Source organism: Leucoraja erinacea, chromosome 14 (assembly GCF_028641065.1).
Source record: "Leucoraja erinacea ecotype New England chromosome 14, Leri_hhj_1, whole genome shotgun sequence".
In the NCBI taxonomy this organism is placed as follows: Eukaryota; Metazoa; Chordata; class Chondrichthyes; order Rajiformes; family Rajidae; genus Leucoraja; species Leucoraja erinaceus.
In genome coordinates, this window is record NC_073390.1 from 48,140,137 (window position 1) to 48,159,749 (window position 19,613).

At 44.1% G+C, this 19,613-nt stretch overlaps 1 protein-coding gene across 9 annotated transcripts in view; it reads right to left on the reverse strand.

Moving 5' to 3' along the window:
• The window catches only part of schip1 (schwannomin interacting protein 1), a 582,838-nt gene that overhangs the window by 62,323 nt on the left and 500,902 nt on the right, over window positions 1-19,613 (reverse strand). Inside the window, exon 1 of one of the 9 annotated variants that reach the window (XM_055646373.1) lies at window positions 11,830-12,246. The exons of the other annotated variants lie outside the window; for them this stretch is intronic. Within the exon in view, the coding sequence (XP_055502348.1) occupies window positions 11,830-11,940 (111 nt within the window). The 5' untranslated portion in view covers window positions 11,941-12,246. Of the gene's footprint in view, window positions 1-11,829; window positions 12,247-19,613 lie in introns of those variants that run through there. 9 annotated transcript variants of the gene reach the window in all.

The window sequence follows — 19,613 nt, forward strand, 5'->3', positions numbered from 1 at the left end:
GCACGTGTTGGTTCACTATAAATCAGTAACAAAGTCCACAGCTTCAACAAAATCCCAATTTAATATACTACAAAGCCTCACATGAGCAAACAGCGAGAAAGAGACCAAATTGAAAAAGACTTCCATCTGGGCATTTATAATTTGCACTGCCCGTTTGTTATTCCTGCTCGAAAATGCCGTCTACAATGAGATATGCAATATTAATTATAATGTAATAACATATTAATAGGGAGGACATTTTCAGAAACTTAAGTGAATCTTACATTTCGACATAAAATTCAACCAAATTGATGTTAGACTTTGAAATAAGCTTCGGCATGAGAAGCAAGAAATCATCCCTCCAACAAACGAGTCTAAAAATCCAATGAATCTAAAAAGAGGATTTTAAAAAATGTTGAAAAATATATTCAGAAGTCCTAATCCTCAAGAGTTCCCAAATACATAGAAATGTTCCAAAATCCACCGCAGTTGATAAACCTTCGCCAAAGATCCAGTTCGAACTTGACTATGGGTGCTGCCTGTACGGAGTTTGTACGTTCTCTGCGTGGGTTTTCTCCGAGATCTTCGGTTTCCTCCCACACCCCAAAGATGTACAGGTTTGTAGGATAATTGGCTCAGTGTACATTGTCCCGAGTGTGTGTAGGAAAGCGTCAATGTGCGGGGAACGCTGGTTGGTGCGGATTCAGCAGGCCGAAGGGCCTGTTTCTGTGCTGCATCTCCAAACTAAACTTCAAATCATTTAGATGCATCTCCCCCCCCCCCACTAAGAAACAACATCAGCAAGTATTCAAAACAGATTCCAGCAAAAGAATTTAAGCCCACAAATAATTTCTTTTTTTTTTAAATTGAATAGCATAAAACATCAGGCTGCCATGCATATCAACAGCTGCAGTAATTGAAAAGATTATGCACACCACAAAATATAATCACTCCAGTGTTGCTGGTGGAGGCGTGGGAAGAAGGGTTCTGGAAGGCCGTGGAGAATTTCAAGAGAAGATGTGAAATTCAATGAGCATTCTGGAATTTTGTTTATTTTTTTGGAATTAGAGAATACACGTATCCAAAATATGAAGGTCACCAAACATTATGGAGCTACCACTAAGAATAGGTAATTGGAGCAATTGGCTTCTTCTCATTGAAAGCGCTTGTGCGCAACTTTTCACTCGGCCAAAGCTTTCTGGATTGTCATAAACTCACTCGTTTTGCAAACCACCTTCAGTGAAATAAATCTGCCCTCCTTTATCCATTAACGGCCCATCAACATAGAAGATCCTTTACTGCATTTAAATATGCCGTGGGATCCATTGCCACAGAAGGCTGTGGAGGCCAAGTCAATGGATATTTTTACACTGGGCATTGATCGATTCGTGATTAGAACTGGTGTTAGGGTGTTTGGGGAGAAAGCAGGAGAATGGGGTTGAGAGGGAAAGATAGATCAGCCATGATTGAATGGCGGAGTAGACCCGATGGGCCGAATGGCCTAATTCTGCTCCAATAACATGAACATGTCAGTGAATCTCTCTTTTTATGTTGGACAATAAATGATGGCCATATCTGCAAAAGCTAGAAACAAGCAATAAAAATAAAAATTTTAAGCAGGAGCCGACCATTTGGTTCCTCTGTCCCCTTTACAGATCTTGGAAAGACACCTTTGTTCCTGTCCTTTCCTTCTATCATTCTTCGGTTTCCAAATAGTTATTGGATTATTGGTTCCACTAGTCTCCTGGAGCATTGAACATCCTAAATGTCCTCTGCCTAAAAATGTACTCAAACCTCTTGTCCTTTCAGTTAGAAAAACATAGAAAATAGGTGCAGGAATAGGCCATTCGGCCCTTCGAGCCAGCACTGCCATTCAATATGATCATGGCTGATCATCCCCAATCTGTACCATGTTCCTGCTTTCCCACCATAATCCCTTGATTCTGTTAGCCCTAAGAGCAGTATCTAACTCTCTCTTGAACATATCCAGTGAATTGGCCTCCACTGCCATTCAGTTATCAGCTTAAGAAATGCTAACCAGTCCTCCACAAAGGTAGACTTAGCCTACTGAACCCCCTCAAACCCCCACTGCAATAGCCTTTGCCATGGAGAAGGATGAAGGTTCTGCTGCCTTGTAGAACCAGGATTCCACACTGATCCCAGGTGCTGTTTGTGCAGCGTACACGCCTTCTCTTCGCAAGAGTGTCAGTTTCCTTCAGATGCTCTAATTTCCTTCCACATTTTGTTCTTGTGCGGCAAGTTAATTTGCTACTGAAATGTTTCCTTTAATGTGGGTTAATGGCAAAAGGAATCATAAAGGCAAGAAGAGTTGATGGGCATAGACCAGGGAGAATTAAAAGTGAAGGTACAAGAAAATGAGGGAGAGTGCAGATAGAGACCGTAGATGTCGGGAGCTCCAACGACGCAGAATGTTTGACCAGCCGCGATCCGGGGTCCGATCACCGTCACGGGGGAGGTGAGATTCCCCCCCCCCCCCACCTTCCATCACAGTGTCAACGGAATGTGGCCCCCCGACCGCGGGAGTCAAAGACTGGAATGGATTGAACTTTTTTTTTCCATGTGAGGAATGTGGAAGAAACTGTGGTGGATGTTTATGTTCAAATGTATTTTGTGTGTTTTTACCGAAGCCAATTAACCTACAAACCTGGACATCGATTAAAACTCAAGAGAAAACTCAAAGTGACGGGGTGAATGTACAAACTCTGTACATGCAGTACCCACAGTCAGGATCGAACACGGGTTTCTGGCGCTGTAAGGCAGCAACTCTACTACTGCACCACTGTTGTAGAATGGACCACATCTGGTCCCTCTGTAGATCATGGAAAGGGTTAATGTCGTTGGTTTCAGCATCGACAAAGAGTCTACTGAGTATCAGCACCCGTAAACCCAGTTAAAGGGTTCGGCCAGGGAGGTTGGTGTAAACGAGGCTAAAACACACTCATTGATGAGAGACGATCAGTATAAATTTGCCAAGATTAAACTTGTGCGAAGTCAGTATATCTGGATCTTAAATGTCAGACATGCTATTGGAAAGTGCAGAGATAGCCCAGGGAGCCAGGAGAAGATAGAAATGTCAACCTAAATGTTGCTGACTGCAAAGTGGAGCTGATGCCATGGCAAGAGCAGCACACTTTAAGTGCACTATGAATAATTAAAAAAGGGTTGCATCCATGAGTAGGTTACTATTGATGCAATAATAAATTTGAAATTTTGAAGAAGCAATTAGCAAAACAAAAAGACTGAACGCAATGCACCTCATCTAAGAGTAGGGATTATCTCCTTTGTTACAAAAGAGATGCCTAGCTTGGCTGAGATTTGATGCAAGGTCTTCTGAGAACGCCAGTGGCTTAAGCTCAGTGCAACTTTGCTGTCTGCATCAGGCACAGGCATCAACTGTGCCCAGTGTACGTACACTGCCTGCTCCCAGTCTACACCCATCTCATTTAAAAAATGCTAAAAAGTGTGTTCAAATCTACTCATGGGCCACCTCCTGTGCAGGATTCTTTGGCCCACAACATTAAGGATTCTGCGTTTAAGAAGGAACTGCAGATGCTGGAAAATCGAAGGTAGACAAAAATGCTGGGGAAACTCAGCGGGTGCAGCAGCATCAACGGAGCGAAGATAGGCTTTGCACTCAAGCACATATTTAGTTTAGCTCCAGAATTTCCTCTGTTAACTCGACACCATCTTTCCCTTTGAAACTCATAAAACAAGCTTTGGCTAAACTCAAGCTTTTCATTATCAAAGCACCTTCAACAAACCATCAATTCACCTCTGTTTTTTTTTGCAGAAGGTTGTTTTTTCTCAGATGCACTCTGACAAAAGAATTTAGATTATTTTTCATTGTTGAATGTACATTAGAAGAAATGGCTGCAGTCTGTTCTATGGTGCATTTAATATTGTATCAATATCTCTATATGGTACATCTAATGCTGTATCCAGTGTCTGTACACTGTGGACAGCTTGATGTGATCATGTAGTTTTTCCACCAACTGGACAGCACACAACAAACTGTACGGTTCAGTGGCGCAGCGGTAGAGTTGCTGCCTTACAGCGCCAGGGACCCAGGTTCGATCCTGACCACGGGTGCTGTGTCTATATGGAGCTTGTATGTTCTCCCTGTGGCCACGTGGTTTCCCCTGGGCGTTCCGGTTTCCTCCCACACTCCAAAAATCCAACTTGCAGGTTAATTGACCGGTAAAGAGTTTTAAATTGTCTCTAGTGTGTACGATAGTATTAGTGTACGGGGTGATCGCTGGTCGGCATGGGCTCCTTGGGCCGAAGGGCCTGTTTCCACCCTGTATCTCTAAAGTTTAGTTTAATTTAGAGATACAATGCGGAAAAATGCCCTTCTGCCCACCGAGTCTGCACACTAACACTATCCTACACACATTAGGGAAGTTATTTTTTTACAATCTTAAGTTTATAGTCGAAAGTGCACCTCGGTATAGGTGACAATAATAAACTAAACTAAACCTAAACCAGACAAAAACTACTTTTAAATATAAGAATACCTACTTGTTAGTGTCATCAGTGGCGACTACTCAAGGGGCTAGATTCTTGCCGCTTGCTCCATGGTGATTGCAAGGCTGCTGAAAGGCCACACACAAGTTGCACTTTGCTTTCACCAAATAAACAGCTGCCGCACAGTGCGGTCGGTCGGTCGGTCAGAGTGTGCCTGAGCCATGCTATCACGACAACGCCATTTCAAACCGATGAAGAAATGGATGAGGCATTGTACAGAAAAGATCCTATTCAATTGGTGAATTGCACACTGAATACTAGCAAATTACACAGATGAACAGGCTTCACATTATCGGTTGCCACCAGATAGATCACTTATACTTTGACGCTGGCTGCATGTGTCCAAGCTATTTTCCTTTATTGCCCCCCAAGCATCAGAAAGGACCTTTGACTGCAATTCTCTTCCTAAGATATTATGATATTGAGAAGAATATAATGGCAGTTCAAACAGACCAAGCTGGAAAGGAAATCTTAAAAATCTTGCAAATTGAGGTTGTTTTTTCTCTCCTCTGTATCTCTGCTTCGTGGCAATGACACCAAAGAAACAAATCATTATATAAATAACGGGTAGACTCAGGTGTGTCTAGCTCTGCCCTCAACGCACATTTGCAAGGGTGAATGTAGGGGAAATATTTATTAGAAGATTGTGGATCTACTAAACTCAATCTTTTCTTCATCAAAGCACCTTTCGTTTTGCTAATAGTCGGACATCAAACATTCCTAAATCAGACAAGCAGGATGGAAGGTTACAAACACAAGGGTAGTTGTGTCAGGATAATTGTCAGCAGTATGATTTCAGGATGAAAAGATGGACAGCAAGCAGGGGGGTGGGCAGGAAGGAAGGGAGACTGTGGGGGAGGAAGGGAGGGTGGGGGGGAGGAAGGGAGAGTGGGGGGGGGGGGGGGAGGATGGGAGAGTGGGGGGGGGGAGGATGGGAGAGTGGGGGGGGAGGATGGGGAGAGTGGAGGGGGGGGGGAGGATGGGAGAATGGGGGGGGGGAGGATGGGAGAGTGGAGTGGGGGGGGGGAGGATGGGAGAGTGGAGGGGGGGGGGGGAGGGAGAGAGGGGGGGGGGGGATGGGAGGTGGAGGGGGGGGGAGGATGGGGAGAGTGGAGGGGGGGGAGGATGGGAGTGGGAGAGGGGGGGGGGAGGATGGGGAGAGTGGAGGGGGGGGGGGGGGAGAGTGGGGGGGGGGGGGGAGGAAGGGAGAGGGGGGGGAGGAAGGGAGAGTGGGGGGGGGGGGGAAGAGGAGGGGGGGGAGGGAGGGAGAGTACGAGGGGGGGGGAGGAAGGGGGGGGGGAGGAAGTGAGGTGGGTTGGAGGAAGGGAGGGGGGGGGGGGGAGGGGAGGGTGAGGAGGTGAGAAGGGGGGGAGGAGGGGTGGGAAGGGAGGGAGGGGGGGAGGGAAGGGGAGAGGGGGGGGGTGGGAGAGGGTGGGGAGGGGAGGGAGAGAGGGGGGGGAGGGGGAGAGTGGGGGGGAAGGGAGAGTGTGAGGGGGGGGGGAAGGGAGAGGAGGGGGGGGGGGGGGGGAAGAGGTGGGGGGGGGGGGGGAGGGGGAGAGAGGGGGGGGGAGAAAGGGCAATGGGCAATGGCACTTGCAAGAATAATTAGCAGACCATTTTAAGTGACTGCAATGGTTCATCCTACATCACCTTGAGAATAACATCTCTGAATTATCTTCAGAGAATAGCTGCAAGAGAGAGCCTACAGGATAAGACACAACGTGCTGGCAGCATTTCTGGAAAATGTGGAAGGGCAACGTTTTGGGTTGGGACCCTTCCCCAGACTGATTGCTGTAGAGGACGGTGGAGGCTGGTTCTCTGGATGCTTTCAAGAGAGAATTTATCTAATTCTTAAAGATAGTGGAGTCAAGGGATATGGTGAGAAGGCAGGAACGGGGTACTGATTGTGGATGATCAGCCATGATCACGCTTGAAGGGCCGAATGGCCTACTACTGCACCTATTGTCTATAGGGGGGGAGAAATCTAGAAGAGAGGTGGGGGCGAGACAAAGGCTGGCAAGTGACCGGTGGATACAGGTGCAAGGGGTTTTGATTGGCAGGTGTTTGGACAAAGGCCAGTGATGAAAAGACAAAGAGTGAGATAAGGAGATTATGGATGAAAGAGGCGTGAAATGGGCAAGACACAGAAACCTGGGGTAACGCAGCGGGTCAGGCAGCATCTCTGGAGCAAAGGGACAGGCGACGTGTCGGATCTTTTCATGTCTATCTCTGGTTTAAACCAGCATCTGCAGTTCCTTCTTTCATGTGAAATGGGAAGCTGGTTGAACCAATATTGGCCTCAGGCCACGTGTGTAGGTGAAAGGGAGAATTGAGTTCACATCCAGGTGGGGGCTCAGGGAAAGGAAGAAATGGGAGAGGGGTGTGTTAGAGGGATAGTTATCTAAATTAGGTGAATTCAACATTGATATTGTTGTACATAACCTCCCCTCCTTTTCTCCCTCTCGTCCCCTGGATAGACACCCATTTGCCACTTCCCCCTTCCTCCGGCCCTTCACTGACAATCCTTCCTCTGGCTTCATATTCCACACCTCTCCTTGTCTTGTGTTTTTTGTCTTTTCATCTCCGACTTTACCCAACTTGTCCTGTCCTGAACTGGGCTGTCCTGAACTACTACTATGTACCTCATTGGCGACGCTCGGCTATCTTTGATCGGATATTACTGGCACTATCTTGCACTAAATGTTATTCCCTGATCATGTATATGTACACTGTGAATGGCTCGTGTGCAAACATGTGTTGTCTCTCCGCTTGACTGGTTAGCAAGCAACAAAGGCTTTTCACTGCATCAACTAAACTGAAGCATCTGACAAGTTACTCCCCATGCCCCACTCTGTCCCCAACTGTATCAGGCTTTGTCCAGTCCGCACCTCTCTTCCAGCTTTTTACCCCACTACTTCCATCAGTCGGACAATGAGTTCCAACTCAAAGCACTGCCTATCCATGTCCTGCTTCCTGATCCAAGGGGTTACTCCAGCACGATGTCTATTTTAGTAAACCAGCATCAGCGGTTCCTTGTGTCGATGGTCTACAGGATAAGTTAGGTTTTTACAAATACAGAAATACCCGATACAAAAGATAACCTGGTGTGAGCAGATATTCATCATGGAAAATTGGTGCATTTAAGTGTTGACGCTTAAAATCTAGCATGCAAATTGCGCAGAGATTAAAGGCACCAACGAGTCTGAGCTTGGAATAAGTAATGGAGTCCCTTGATAGATAAAAGGTAAAAATAAAATTGTTTACTGATTTTCTTGTCTCAGCTGTGGCTTAGTGGCAGTGCTCTCTGTTCAAATTGTCCTCCCGAGAGACTCCAGCACAGAGTCTAACCTGACTTGAGTGCAGTACTTGAGATGAGGGAAAAACCTTTTCGCCCAGAGAGTTGTGAATCTGTGGAATTCTCTGCAACTCAAGGCAGTGGAGGCCAATTCACTGGATGTATTCATGAGAGAGTTAGAAATAGCTCTTGGGGCTAATTGAATCAAGAGATATGGGGGAAAAGGAGGAACGGGGTACTGATTTTGGATGATCAGCCATGATCATATTGAATGGCGGTGCTAGCTCGAAGGGCCGAATAGCCTACTCCTGCGCCTATTTTCGATGTTTCTAGGACTGATTGAGGGTACAGTGCGAGAGGTGCCAGCTGCGTTATTACATTGGCAATCCGCATTCTCTCACGTGGACAAAAATCTCCCATGGCAGTATTACATAGGAGGTCCAGGGAACTCTGGCCAATGTTATCCTTCAACTCGCCCCTCCCCAACAAATTATGTGTATCTTTTCTAATTCAATTGCTGAAATCATGCAAATACCCTTCCTACTAGCATCAAGTGTCCTATGCTGGAGTAGGTGAAACATCTATACCCCATACCTTCTCTCCAGTGATGCTGCCTATCCAAAGTTACTCCAGCTCTTTGGTTTAAACCAGCAGCTGCAGTTCCTCCCTACACCATTTAAGGATAGGATGTTCCTTTGTTACAGTCTGTATTCCAATTGGACTCACTATCCAACTCAATTAAACAAGCCCACCAGAAAATGTGTAGGAAGGAACTGCAGATGTTGGTTTACACCATAGATAAGACACAAAAATGCTGGAGTAACTCAGTGGGTCAGGCAGTATCTCTGGAGAAAAAGAATATCCACCTGACCTGCTGAGTTACGCCAGCATATTATGTCACAGCCCACCAGAAAATGTAGTTTAAAAATGCCAATTCTCAAAATATTATTTGGGATTCCCCTGGTTTTGCAGCTGTAACTTAATGGAACTAGAGTCACCTCTGAAATTGATGCTGGTGTATGTAGAATACCATGAGAATTCCCAACAAATGACTTCAACAACATAAAGGGCAGGACAGAAATGGAATGAAATTGGGCAAGATTAGCTGCAGGTCAACAGTCAACTCTATGCTCCTTTTTGGTTGAATGTTTCAAAATTTCCATTGCTCATATATCTTCCAACTATGATCCAAAATCAATTTCTCCTCAAATGCTCTCATCTAAAAGCAAAAACCAATTTATTTTTATTGCACTGATTTAATGGAGGCTCCAGTAAGGTATAAGCAGGAATAAATGGTCAAGAACAGTGTTGAGGAATTTAAACACTTCAGATTCACTATTTTCATCATAACCACCAAGGGTGGCCATGGTGGTGCAGCAGCAGAGTTGCTGCCTTGCAGTGCCAGAGACCCAGGTGCAATCCCGACTACGGGTGCCGTCTGTACGGAGTTTGTACATTCTCCCCATGACCGCGTGTGTTTTCCCCGAGATCTTCGGTTTCCTCCCACACTCCAAAGACGTACAGGTATGTGGGTTAATCGGCTCGGTGTATGTGTAAATTGGCCCTCGTGTGTGTAGGATAGTGTTCATTTACTGGTCGGTGCGGACTCGGGGTGGGCCGAATGGCCTGTTTCCGTGCTGCATCTCTAAACTAAACAGCACAGAGGGAAGCCAGCACAGTTATTCCAACCCTGCACAGGTTAGTTAGTATGTGTATGAAGGAACTGCAGATGCTGGTCTAAACTGAAGATGGGCACAATAAGCTGGAGTAACTCAATGGATCAGGCAGCGTCTGATGATGGGCCTTGACCCGAAACGCCACCCATTCCTCCAGAGATGCTGCCTGACTGGCTGAGTTACTCCAGCATTTTATGTGGCAAAGCAAGTGTCTGCCGTTGGGGTCCTTGTTTTCTCCCTCCTTTCCCCATCCCCCTTCCAAGCTCTCCCACAGCCTCCTTTCTTTTACCCTTTCTTCCCCACCCCGGCCTTAATTCTCCCTTTCTTTCTCCCGTCCCCACCCCCCCCCGACATCAGTCTGAAGAAGGGTCTCGACCCGAAATGTCGCCTATTTTCTGCTCCCCATAGATGTTGCCTCACCCGCTGAGTTTCTCCAGCATTTTTGTCTACCCAGCATTTTGTGTTTCTTCTGTACATGTTAGTCTTGCCTTTTATTTTCAGACTATAACCCTTACATGTGGAAGGCAGAATAAATGATTGCCTGACAGAGTTGCGAATCCAATGAAACATTGTATGATGTTGTGTTAGTACAAAGACCACTGTAACTGGCACAACCCCAGGTGGTCTCTAGGTTTGATGAATTCGGGATTATCCTCTCGATGTGTTATAGCTCAGTGTTTGGACCCAGACACTCACATTCAATATTCAGCACACTATAAACATTTTTGCTTCCCATATAGACTAAATTACCAAAAAAAAATATCTGTTCTGATAAAACAGTAATTCTCTCCAGATAAAGACACAACGTGCAGGAGTAACTCAGCATGTCTGGAGAACACGGATCTACATGGAACATGGAACATGGTCTTCTTCAGTTCAGCCACTTCGTGCTTTGCAGAGATGTTGCCTGACCAACTGAGTTACTCCAATACCTTGTGCCTTTTTTTTTTTAATTGTGAACCAGCACCTGTACCTTTCTATAGCCAATACCCACTGATTACTACTACCTGAAATTCATATTTAATACATTTGGCAATTTTGTGACTTCTGATGGAAACTGTCAGACTGCCGTAACATTCAGCTATGTATGTACTGGTGTTCTTTGGGAAGCATTCATTTAACTCTATATGCACATCCATTAACATTTCACATAATTAAATCCTCTTGTTCACAGGGCAAGCAGTATGGCCCACATCCCTGGCATTAACAGATAGGAGTATGTATAGGAAGGAACTGCAGATGCTGGTTTAAACCGAAGATGGACACAAAACGCTGGACTCTCAGCAGGGCAGGCAGCATCTCTGGAGAGAAGGAACGGATGGCGTTACGGGTCGAGACTCTTCTTCAAACAGCTAGGATCTGCCATCAACTTATATTCTCAACAACCCACGCTAAATGTCAATGTATGCATTGTCCTGAAGCAAAATCTCATTCCGTATGGTTCAGTTTTGTTGGATTAACAACTATGTTTTCATGATGTACAAATCCATACAATACTGGACATTTGGAGGAGACAATATATTCATTTTCTGCAGAATGCCCATTTGAATTTCTTGCACGACATTGTAATGACACGCTTGTAACTAGTACCACGAGGAAATTATACCTATGGTAATGATTTTAACATGTTCACGTTCAACCAATCATATATGACTGTGTCACCTCATACATTGCCAAACATGAAGGGATGCTGTCGTAAATACAACATTAAACCTCACAGTAGCTGAAAGGTTGATCAGCTGTGGAAGGAGGTGGTGGTGGAGGTGGTGGTGGAGGTGGTGGTGGGGTGAAATGGAAAGATAGAAACTGTCAAAAGATCACATTCCATGGCCTTTTGCAAAGCAGGATTCGACTGCCCCAACATTTAAGAAACTGTTAGAGACAGATGAACCGTTACATCCATCCAGTTACGGGATAGATGTAATCCCATCCTATTACATGGATAGGACAGGTTTGGAGGGATATAGACCAAACGCGGGCAGGTGGGACAAGTGTAGCTGGGACATGTTGGCCAGTTTGGGCAAGTTGGGCCGAAGGGCCTGTTTCCACACTGCATCACTTTACAAACCTATGACTAAAGCTATCACAATACTTGATTGTAATCACGCATAGTCTTTTTGCTGACTGGATAACACACTTTTCACTTCACTGTACAATAATAAACTAAAACAATACATGAAAATAATTTAAAGTTATTAAATTGAAGTGTCCATTTCATCAAGTGAAAAATCTAGTCGGAACATAGCGATTCCCACAGAACAGATCAAAGTTCCATAACTGGGCTCAACTGGTACAAGAGCCAAATGCAAACTCATCGCATTACTTTAGATTTACCTTTTTATAATTGGCCACCAGTTCTGCAGCTGTCACATTCCTGAAGATCGCATTTATCCCATCACTGTTCACAGACATGCTACAGCAGTTCAAATTCCACCGAGTTCTCATGAGGACTTGAGTTTACATGCGTTAACAGAATTAGCCCAACATCCAAAACTTTAAAATAAAACCTATTCAGATTTTCACCCCCATCGTGTGGTTATTCCCTGCTGTTCGCAGTGCTCCAAACACACGCACTCTCTCTCTACTTGGGAGAATGCAACCAACATAAATCTTATGGGATTCTTAGTTAATGTTCCAACAAGACAAACTCCTGGGTTTGTTCACATTTTCCTCACACCACGCTGCATAAACAATTCAACAGAAATACTGCGGGGGTAATCGCGACTGCTGGAGTCCTTGGCTTCCCTGCTGTCGACCAACATCTCCCTTTGCAATAAATCCTGTCAGAATCTGCTTCAAGGAAAACTCAACCGTGAGTGGCTTTTACCTAATAAAGGAAAAGGCTTCCCATCGAGCTGCAGTCAGTTGATTGCACCCAGAATTCATTGCCAGTAGAATGCGTTGCTGTTCAATGCGAACGGCAGTTCTTTTTCACCCCGACACATTTAGTAATGGATAAAAATAGACTGAACATAGTCCAGTAATCCAGCCGGCTGTGCTGACTTGCCTTCGACAACCAATGGAAACCAACAGTCAAATCAGCCAACATGTTTGAGCTTAAGGGGAGTGTACGTGATGGATTATTAAAACATAACTGGTGAATGTCAATCTTATCTACAATCCCTGTATCATCTGAGGCAAAGGAATTTACCAGACAGCATACCACGGTCTTTTCCATAGGACTGTTAGAATGAAAATCACAGAAGAGCTATAACATAACTAGAGTATAGAAGTTGGGATGTAATGTTAAAATTGTACAAGGCATTGGTGAGGCCAATTCTGGATTATGGTGTACAATTTTGGTCGCCTAATTATAGGAAGGATGTCAACAAAATAGAGAGAGTACAGAGGAGATTTACTAGAATGTTGCCTGGGTTTCAGCAACTAAGTTACAGAGAAAGGTTGAACAAGTTAGGGCTATATTCTTTGGAGCGCAGAAGGTTAAGGGGGAACTTGATAGAGGTTTTTTAAATGATGAGAGGGATAGACAGAGTTGACGTGGAAAAGCTTTTCCCACTGAGAGTAGGGAAGATTCAAACAAGGGGACATAACTTGAGAATTAAGGGACTGAAGTTTAGGGGTAACATGAGTGGGGACTTCTTTACACAGAGAGTGGTAGCTGTGTGGAATGAGCTTCCAGTGAAGGTGGTGGAGGCAGGTTCGTTTTTATCATTTAAAAATAAATTGGATAGTTATATGGATGGGAAGGGAATGGAGGGTTATGGTCTGAGCGCAGGTATATGGGACTAGGGGAGATTATGTGTTCGGCACGGACTAGAAGGGTCGAGATGGCCTGTTTCCATGCTGTAATTGTTATATGGTTATTATATGGTTATAACAGTAAAAACACTGTTGGAGGAACTCAGCAGGTCAGGCAGCATCTGCGCAGAAAATGTTTTGTACAGAAGAGTCATACAGGCCCTTTGACTTCATTCACCCATGCAGGCCAAGAAACTCGATCTACGCTAGTTCCTGCATTAGGCCCGCATCCCTCTAAACCTTTCCTATCGATGTACCTGTCCAAGTGTCTTTTAAATGCTGTTCATAAGTTTATTTTCAAGTAGCAGAATTAAGTGATTTGTCCCATCAAGTCTAATCATGGTTCAATCCCGTTCATTCATGGCTGATCTATCTGAAGAAGGGTCTCGACCCGAAACGTCGCCCATTCCTTCCCTCCAGAAATGCTGCCTCACCCGCCGAATTACTCCAGCATTTTGTGTCTACCTTCGATTTAAACCAGCATCTGCAGTTCTTTCTTACATGACTGATCTATCAATCCTCTCAACGCCATTCTCCTGCCTTCTCGCCATAACCCCTGATACCTGTACTGATCAAGAATCTGTCAATATCCACCTTAAAAATATCCAGACTTGGCCCGCACAGCCTTTTGTGGCAATGAATTCCATTGTTGTAGTACCTGCCTCAACTACTTCCTCAAGCACCTCGTTCCATATACCCACCATCCATCCGCTGGGAGAAAAAGTTGCTCTTCAGGTTGTTATTGAATCTTTGAAAACTGGAACTTGTAATAAAAACATTCTCAAATATATGACAACAATTCCGAAGTACATTTGACCAAGGAAAAATATTTGTGGTGTTTCAATGGTCATATCTGACAAATATCCAATGTGTCATAATAATTCATTCATTAACTAAAAATCAAGTCTATTTCCTTCGCTCCATAGAAGCTGCTGCAGCCGCTGAGTTTCTCCAGCATTTTTGTGTACCTTCGAAACTTACGGCTGTTGCTTATCTCTTATATTTTATGTGAATGTTGACAAAACAAAACTGTATTTTATATTTTATTAGACTAAATTAATTTAATATTGAGACAAGTTTGGAATAATTTATGAACAGATATGCAGTTCATGTTTGGGTGCATTTGGAATCGATTGAAGTCAACGCACACGTGAATCACATCCCTGCACTCAGTTAATCACAACTGACACACACACACACACACACACTTACAATGAAAGTATGTTTGCAGCAGTTTATCCATTCCATGGGTGTAGTAGCAGTAGAATGTTCATAAACACTTAAAGTATCAATAAAACACCGCAGTAAATGGTTTCCAAGGAAGAAAGCTATTTAAGGCCATTAGACTGAATAAGGTGAAACATCACCCGTGTATGCATCATGGACCTGGAGCTATCGGCTTAAGCAAGCTTCACAGCTATTTTATTAATGTGCACACTATGATCCAGATGGACTTAGAAGTAATGGCTTCATGAATATTCATTCCAATAACACACGGGATGTTTTATCATAGCTATCTGCTCAGCAGGTGATATCACCATATCATGGCAGGAGATGACTGGAACGAGCAATGTTTGGGCATCAGCTGAAGTGAAATGCTTGACAGAGCGTTAACCAAGTTGTCCTATTACTTGTGAGATGAATGGAGGGGATATTCATCATAAAGTGACCTGGACAGGAATTGAATACTTAGATATATTATCAAAGGAGGAGGACAGAACATTGTCATTTCCCTCAAGCTAAAAATTTAACTGAACGAACTTGCGCTCCAAGGATGAGTATTTATTAATATATTTTTTTTAATTGTTAGTTTTCAAATGTTAAGGCATCCACAAATCAAGTCTTCGCAGAAGCCCTCAAGTCATACCTCTTGCCAATTACAATCTCAGAATTTATTTGCAAGGGTTCAGACTATTTCACATTTAATTTACATGGAAACGAGGGCTCCAAAAGATTGCAGTACAGCTCAACGACGGATAACTCAGTCTGTCTGTGTGCCTCTGGTCCTACATGCCTGTGTTGTGCCTTCGATCTGTTGGGTAGTTCACTCTACAGTCACCATGTGAATAAAATATTGCATTAATACAATCTTCACATTCTTTCTCATCTCAAATCTGATTCATGCAACTGTGGAAATGCAAAACCCAAGGATCACATTTATTTGATATTCCAGTCTCCTGTTCGTATTAAAAACTCAGCTTAGACAGTAAATACTGGAGTAACTCAGCGGATCAGGCAGCATCTCTGGATAAAAGGAATGGGTGATGCTTCAAGACCCTTCTTCAGACTGAAAGCTCTCTGAGAAGAAGGATGTTGACCTGAAAAGTCACCTATTCCTTTTATCGAGGGAAGCTGCCTGACCCGCTGAGTTACTCCAGCGTTTTGTGTCTATCTTTGGTGCAAACCAGCATCTGCAGTTCCTTCCTACACATTAATTTTCAGTTTGGTTGGCACTACTGGTGTTTAGGTGAATTACATTTCTTGTAAGGGACAACACTTGGACAGGTTGAGAGAGTAGGTGGAGAAGTGGCAGACGGAATATAGTGTAGCAAAGTGCAGAGTCATGCATTTTTGTAGCAAGAATAAAACTGCAGACTATTTTCTGAATAGGGAGAGAATTCAGAAATCTGAGGTGCAAGGCGACATCCAAAAAGTTAATTTGCAAGTCGAATCGGTAGTAAGGAAGGCAAATGCAATGCAAGCATTTATTTCAAGAGGACTAGAATACAAAAACAGGGATGTAATGCTGAGGCTCTATAAGGTGCTGGTCTGGTTGCATTTGGAGTATTGAGAGCAATTTTAGGCACCGTATCTGAGGAAGGATGTGCTGGCACTGGAGAGGGTCCAGAGGAGGTTTACAAGAATGATCCCAGGAACGAGTAGGTTACTATCTGATGAGTGTTTGACGGCACTGGGCCTGTACTCACTGGAGTTTAGAATGAGGGGAGGGGGACGACACTTACAAGCAGTGAAAGCCTGGATAGAGTGGATGTGGAGAGGATGTTTCCACTAGCGTGAGAGTCCAGGGCACAACCTCAGAATAAAAGGATGTTCCTTTAGAAACACAGAAACATAGAAATTAGGTGCAGGAGTAGGCCATTCGGCCTTTCGAGCCTGCACCGCCATTCAATAGGATCATGGCTGATCATCCAACTCAGTATCCCGTACCTGCCTTCTCTCCACACCCTCTGATCCCCTTAGCCACAAGGGCCACATCTAACTCCCTCTTAAATATAGCCAATGAACTGGCCTCGACTACCCTCTGCGGCAGAGAGTTCCAGAGATTCACCACTCTCTGTGTGAAAAAAGTTCTTCTCATCTCGGTTTTAAAGGATTTCCCCCTTATCCTTAAGCTGTGACCCCTTGTCCTGGAGGAAGGAGATGAAGAGACATTTATTTAGTCAGAGGGTGGTGAATCTGTGAATGGGCTGCCAATATTTTGATAGGTTCTTGATTTGTATGGGTGTCAGGGGTTATGGGGAGGAGGCTGGAGAATGGGATTAGGAAGGATAGATAGATCAGCCATGATTGATTGGTCCTGATGGGCCGAGTGGCCTAATTGGGCTCCTGTCACTTAAGAACTGACAAAATCAGCCCATTTAGTTTAGTTCAATTCAGAGATCCAGCTTGGTAATCGGCCCTCTGGCTCACTGAGTGAACCCCAAACATCGACATCCGTCCCCACTTATTGTATGTTTATCCCACTTTCTCATCCATCCCCTACACGCTGGGGACAATATATAGACGCCCATAAACCGACAAACCCGCACGCCTTTGGAAACCGGCGCACCCAGGAGGAAGCCCACACGGTCACAGGGAGAACGTTGAAACTCCACACAGACAGCAGCCGAGGTCAGGATCAAACTCAGGTCACAAGCGCTGTGAGGCAGCAACTCTACTCGCTGCATCACTGCACTGTCCTTAATTATATTCAATCAAAACTTCTTAATTATCATAAATTGCACAGAGGCCTTTATTGGGGATGTCAGGACTGTCTTATGAAGAAAGACTGGATAGACTTGGTTTATACTCTCTAGAATTTAGAAGATTGAGGGGGGGATCTTATAGAAACTTACAAAATTCTTAAGGGGTTGGACAGGCTAGATGCAGGAAGATTGTTCCCGATGTTGGGGAAGTCCAGGACAAGGGGTCACAGCTTAAGGATAAGGGGGAAATCCTTTAAAACTGAGATGAGAAGAACTTTTTTCACACAGAGAGTGGTGAATCTGTGGAACTCTCTGCCACAGAGGGTAGTTGAGGCCAGTTCATTGGCTATATTTAAGAGGGAGTTAGATGTGGTCCTTGTGGCTAAGGGGATCAGGGGGTATGGAGAGAAGGCAGGTACAGGATACTGAGTTGGATGATTAGCCATGATCATATTGAATGGCGGTGCAGGCTCGAAGGGCCGAATGGCCTACTCCTGCACCTAATTTCTATGTTTCTATGTTTCTATTCTGTCCTCAAAATACTTGATCCAGCAAATGTTTAGCAATACTAACAGGATCAAAAGATATAGGGGGAAAGACCATATCATATGCCATGATCATATTGAATGGCGGTGCAGGCTCGAAGGGCCGAATGGCCTATCCTGCACCTATTTTCTATTTCTATGTTTCTATGAAAGACAAGACGAGACCATTGAGGTGGATGATCAGGCTTTTGTGAATGGTGGAGTGGACTCCGGGAGGAGTATGCTATTAACTTTGCATATTCTAAAATCAGGTCATTTTATTAAAAATCTATCTTTAATTGGACTTTATCTTGCACTAAACGTTATTCCCCTTACCATATATCTGTACACTGTGGATGGCTCGATTGTAAGCATGCATTGTTTTTCCACTGACTGGTTAGCACGGAACAAAAGCTGTTCACTGTACCTCAGTACACGTGACAACAAACTAGACAGGTCCATTGCAGCGTGTTATTTACACAATAATGCAAAAACTATCCGCACATTACCGTGTAGGAGTAGATTTTCCTGAATACGATAAATCTTCTATCAGTTCCATTAATACCAAGATGGATACAAATTGAGAAATAACATCGCACGGGAGATTTTGACCATAGCAATACTTGTATATAGGTCATCCAATTAAAATAATGTAGAGAGCTCAGAAATCATCTTCGTTGCTCTGGAGAAAACAACCATTTGTTTTGCTAGAATGTACTTGTTAAAAGGAAAATTATAATTCTAAGGGCATAGCAGAAATCGAAGGAGCTGCATCAACATTCCTGTCTAATGTACGGTACTTGTTTGCCATTAATCTTCCATGTAGCACGTCTTTATCAGTCAATTATTATGGGCCTGTACGTGTCAGGACGTGCAATTTAAATCACAGAGGCCGCAAGGCGCAGCTAAGGGAATGGTGTCACCTAATGGAATCACCGCTGGTAAGAGTCACCATCCTGTCAGAAGACATTTTAAGCCGACTGGTTGAAGACAGGTCCCTCTCTCCCCAAGGAGCACGGGATTGGCTCCGTATAATGAAATCTGACTTCAAACAAAGGTGAAATCACTTCTAATTCAATGAGCTGTGCTTGATTAGGGGGACATGAGCAAACCTCAGGACTATTTCCACTTACAACTATTGGTAATAAATGGAACTTTATTTAACAAAAGCCTTTTTAACAGTGTTTTTGAGCCAGCAGAAAGTGCTCAAGTCTAGGGAATTCTGCAAAAATAAGGAAACTAATATTCTACAGCATTTTGCTGATGTTGTTTGTCTTGCATGATTAGTACGGGTGTCAGGGGTCATGGGGAGTAGGCAGGAGAACGGGGTTGAGAGAGAAAGATAGATCAGCCATGATTGAATGGCAGAGTAGACTTGATGGGCCGAATGGCCTAATTCTGCATGCAGAACTTGTGAATTTAAGCTCACCAGAATTATCACACCTTACACATTCACATTCAGTGAGTATTACAAAAAATAATTTCAAATTTCATCTTTGCAAAGACTTTGACAGACTTCATACCATATCCATGCTTAAAGCTATTTCTTACATTGCGATCAATGATAGATAATACTTGGACCTTTTGGGCCGTTTTCAAGCTGGTCGAGTATTCACTAATGATTATAATGTTGTTGTGAGGGACCTTATCTGTAGCTGATGGTCTTCACAAATTCAGCGATGTCTCATTTGCCTCAGACCAGCATCAATAATGTTGTGTACGGCCACTTTTTATTTTCTACTCTGCGCTATCCCCTCAGCCTGAGCCTCAACCATATCCCTAAAGGCCTTGTCCCACAATGCGAGTTTACCCAAGAGCTCTCCCGAGTTTTAAAAAATCAAACTCGTGGTAAGTACGTAGAATGTACGTAGCGGGTACGTTGGAGCTCGTGGATGTCTCGTAGCGGCTC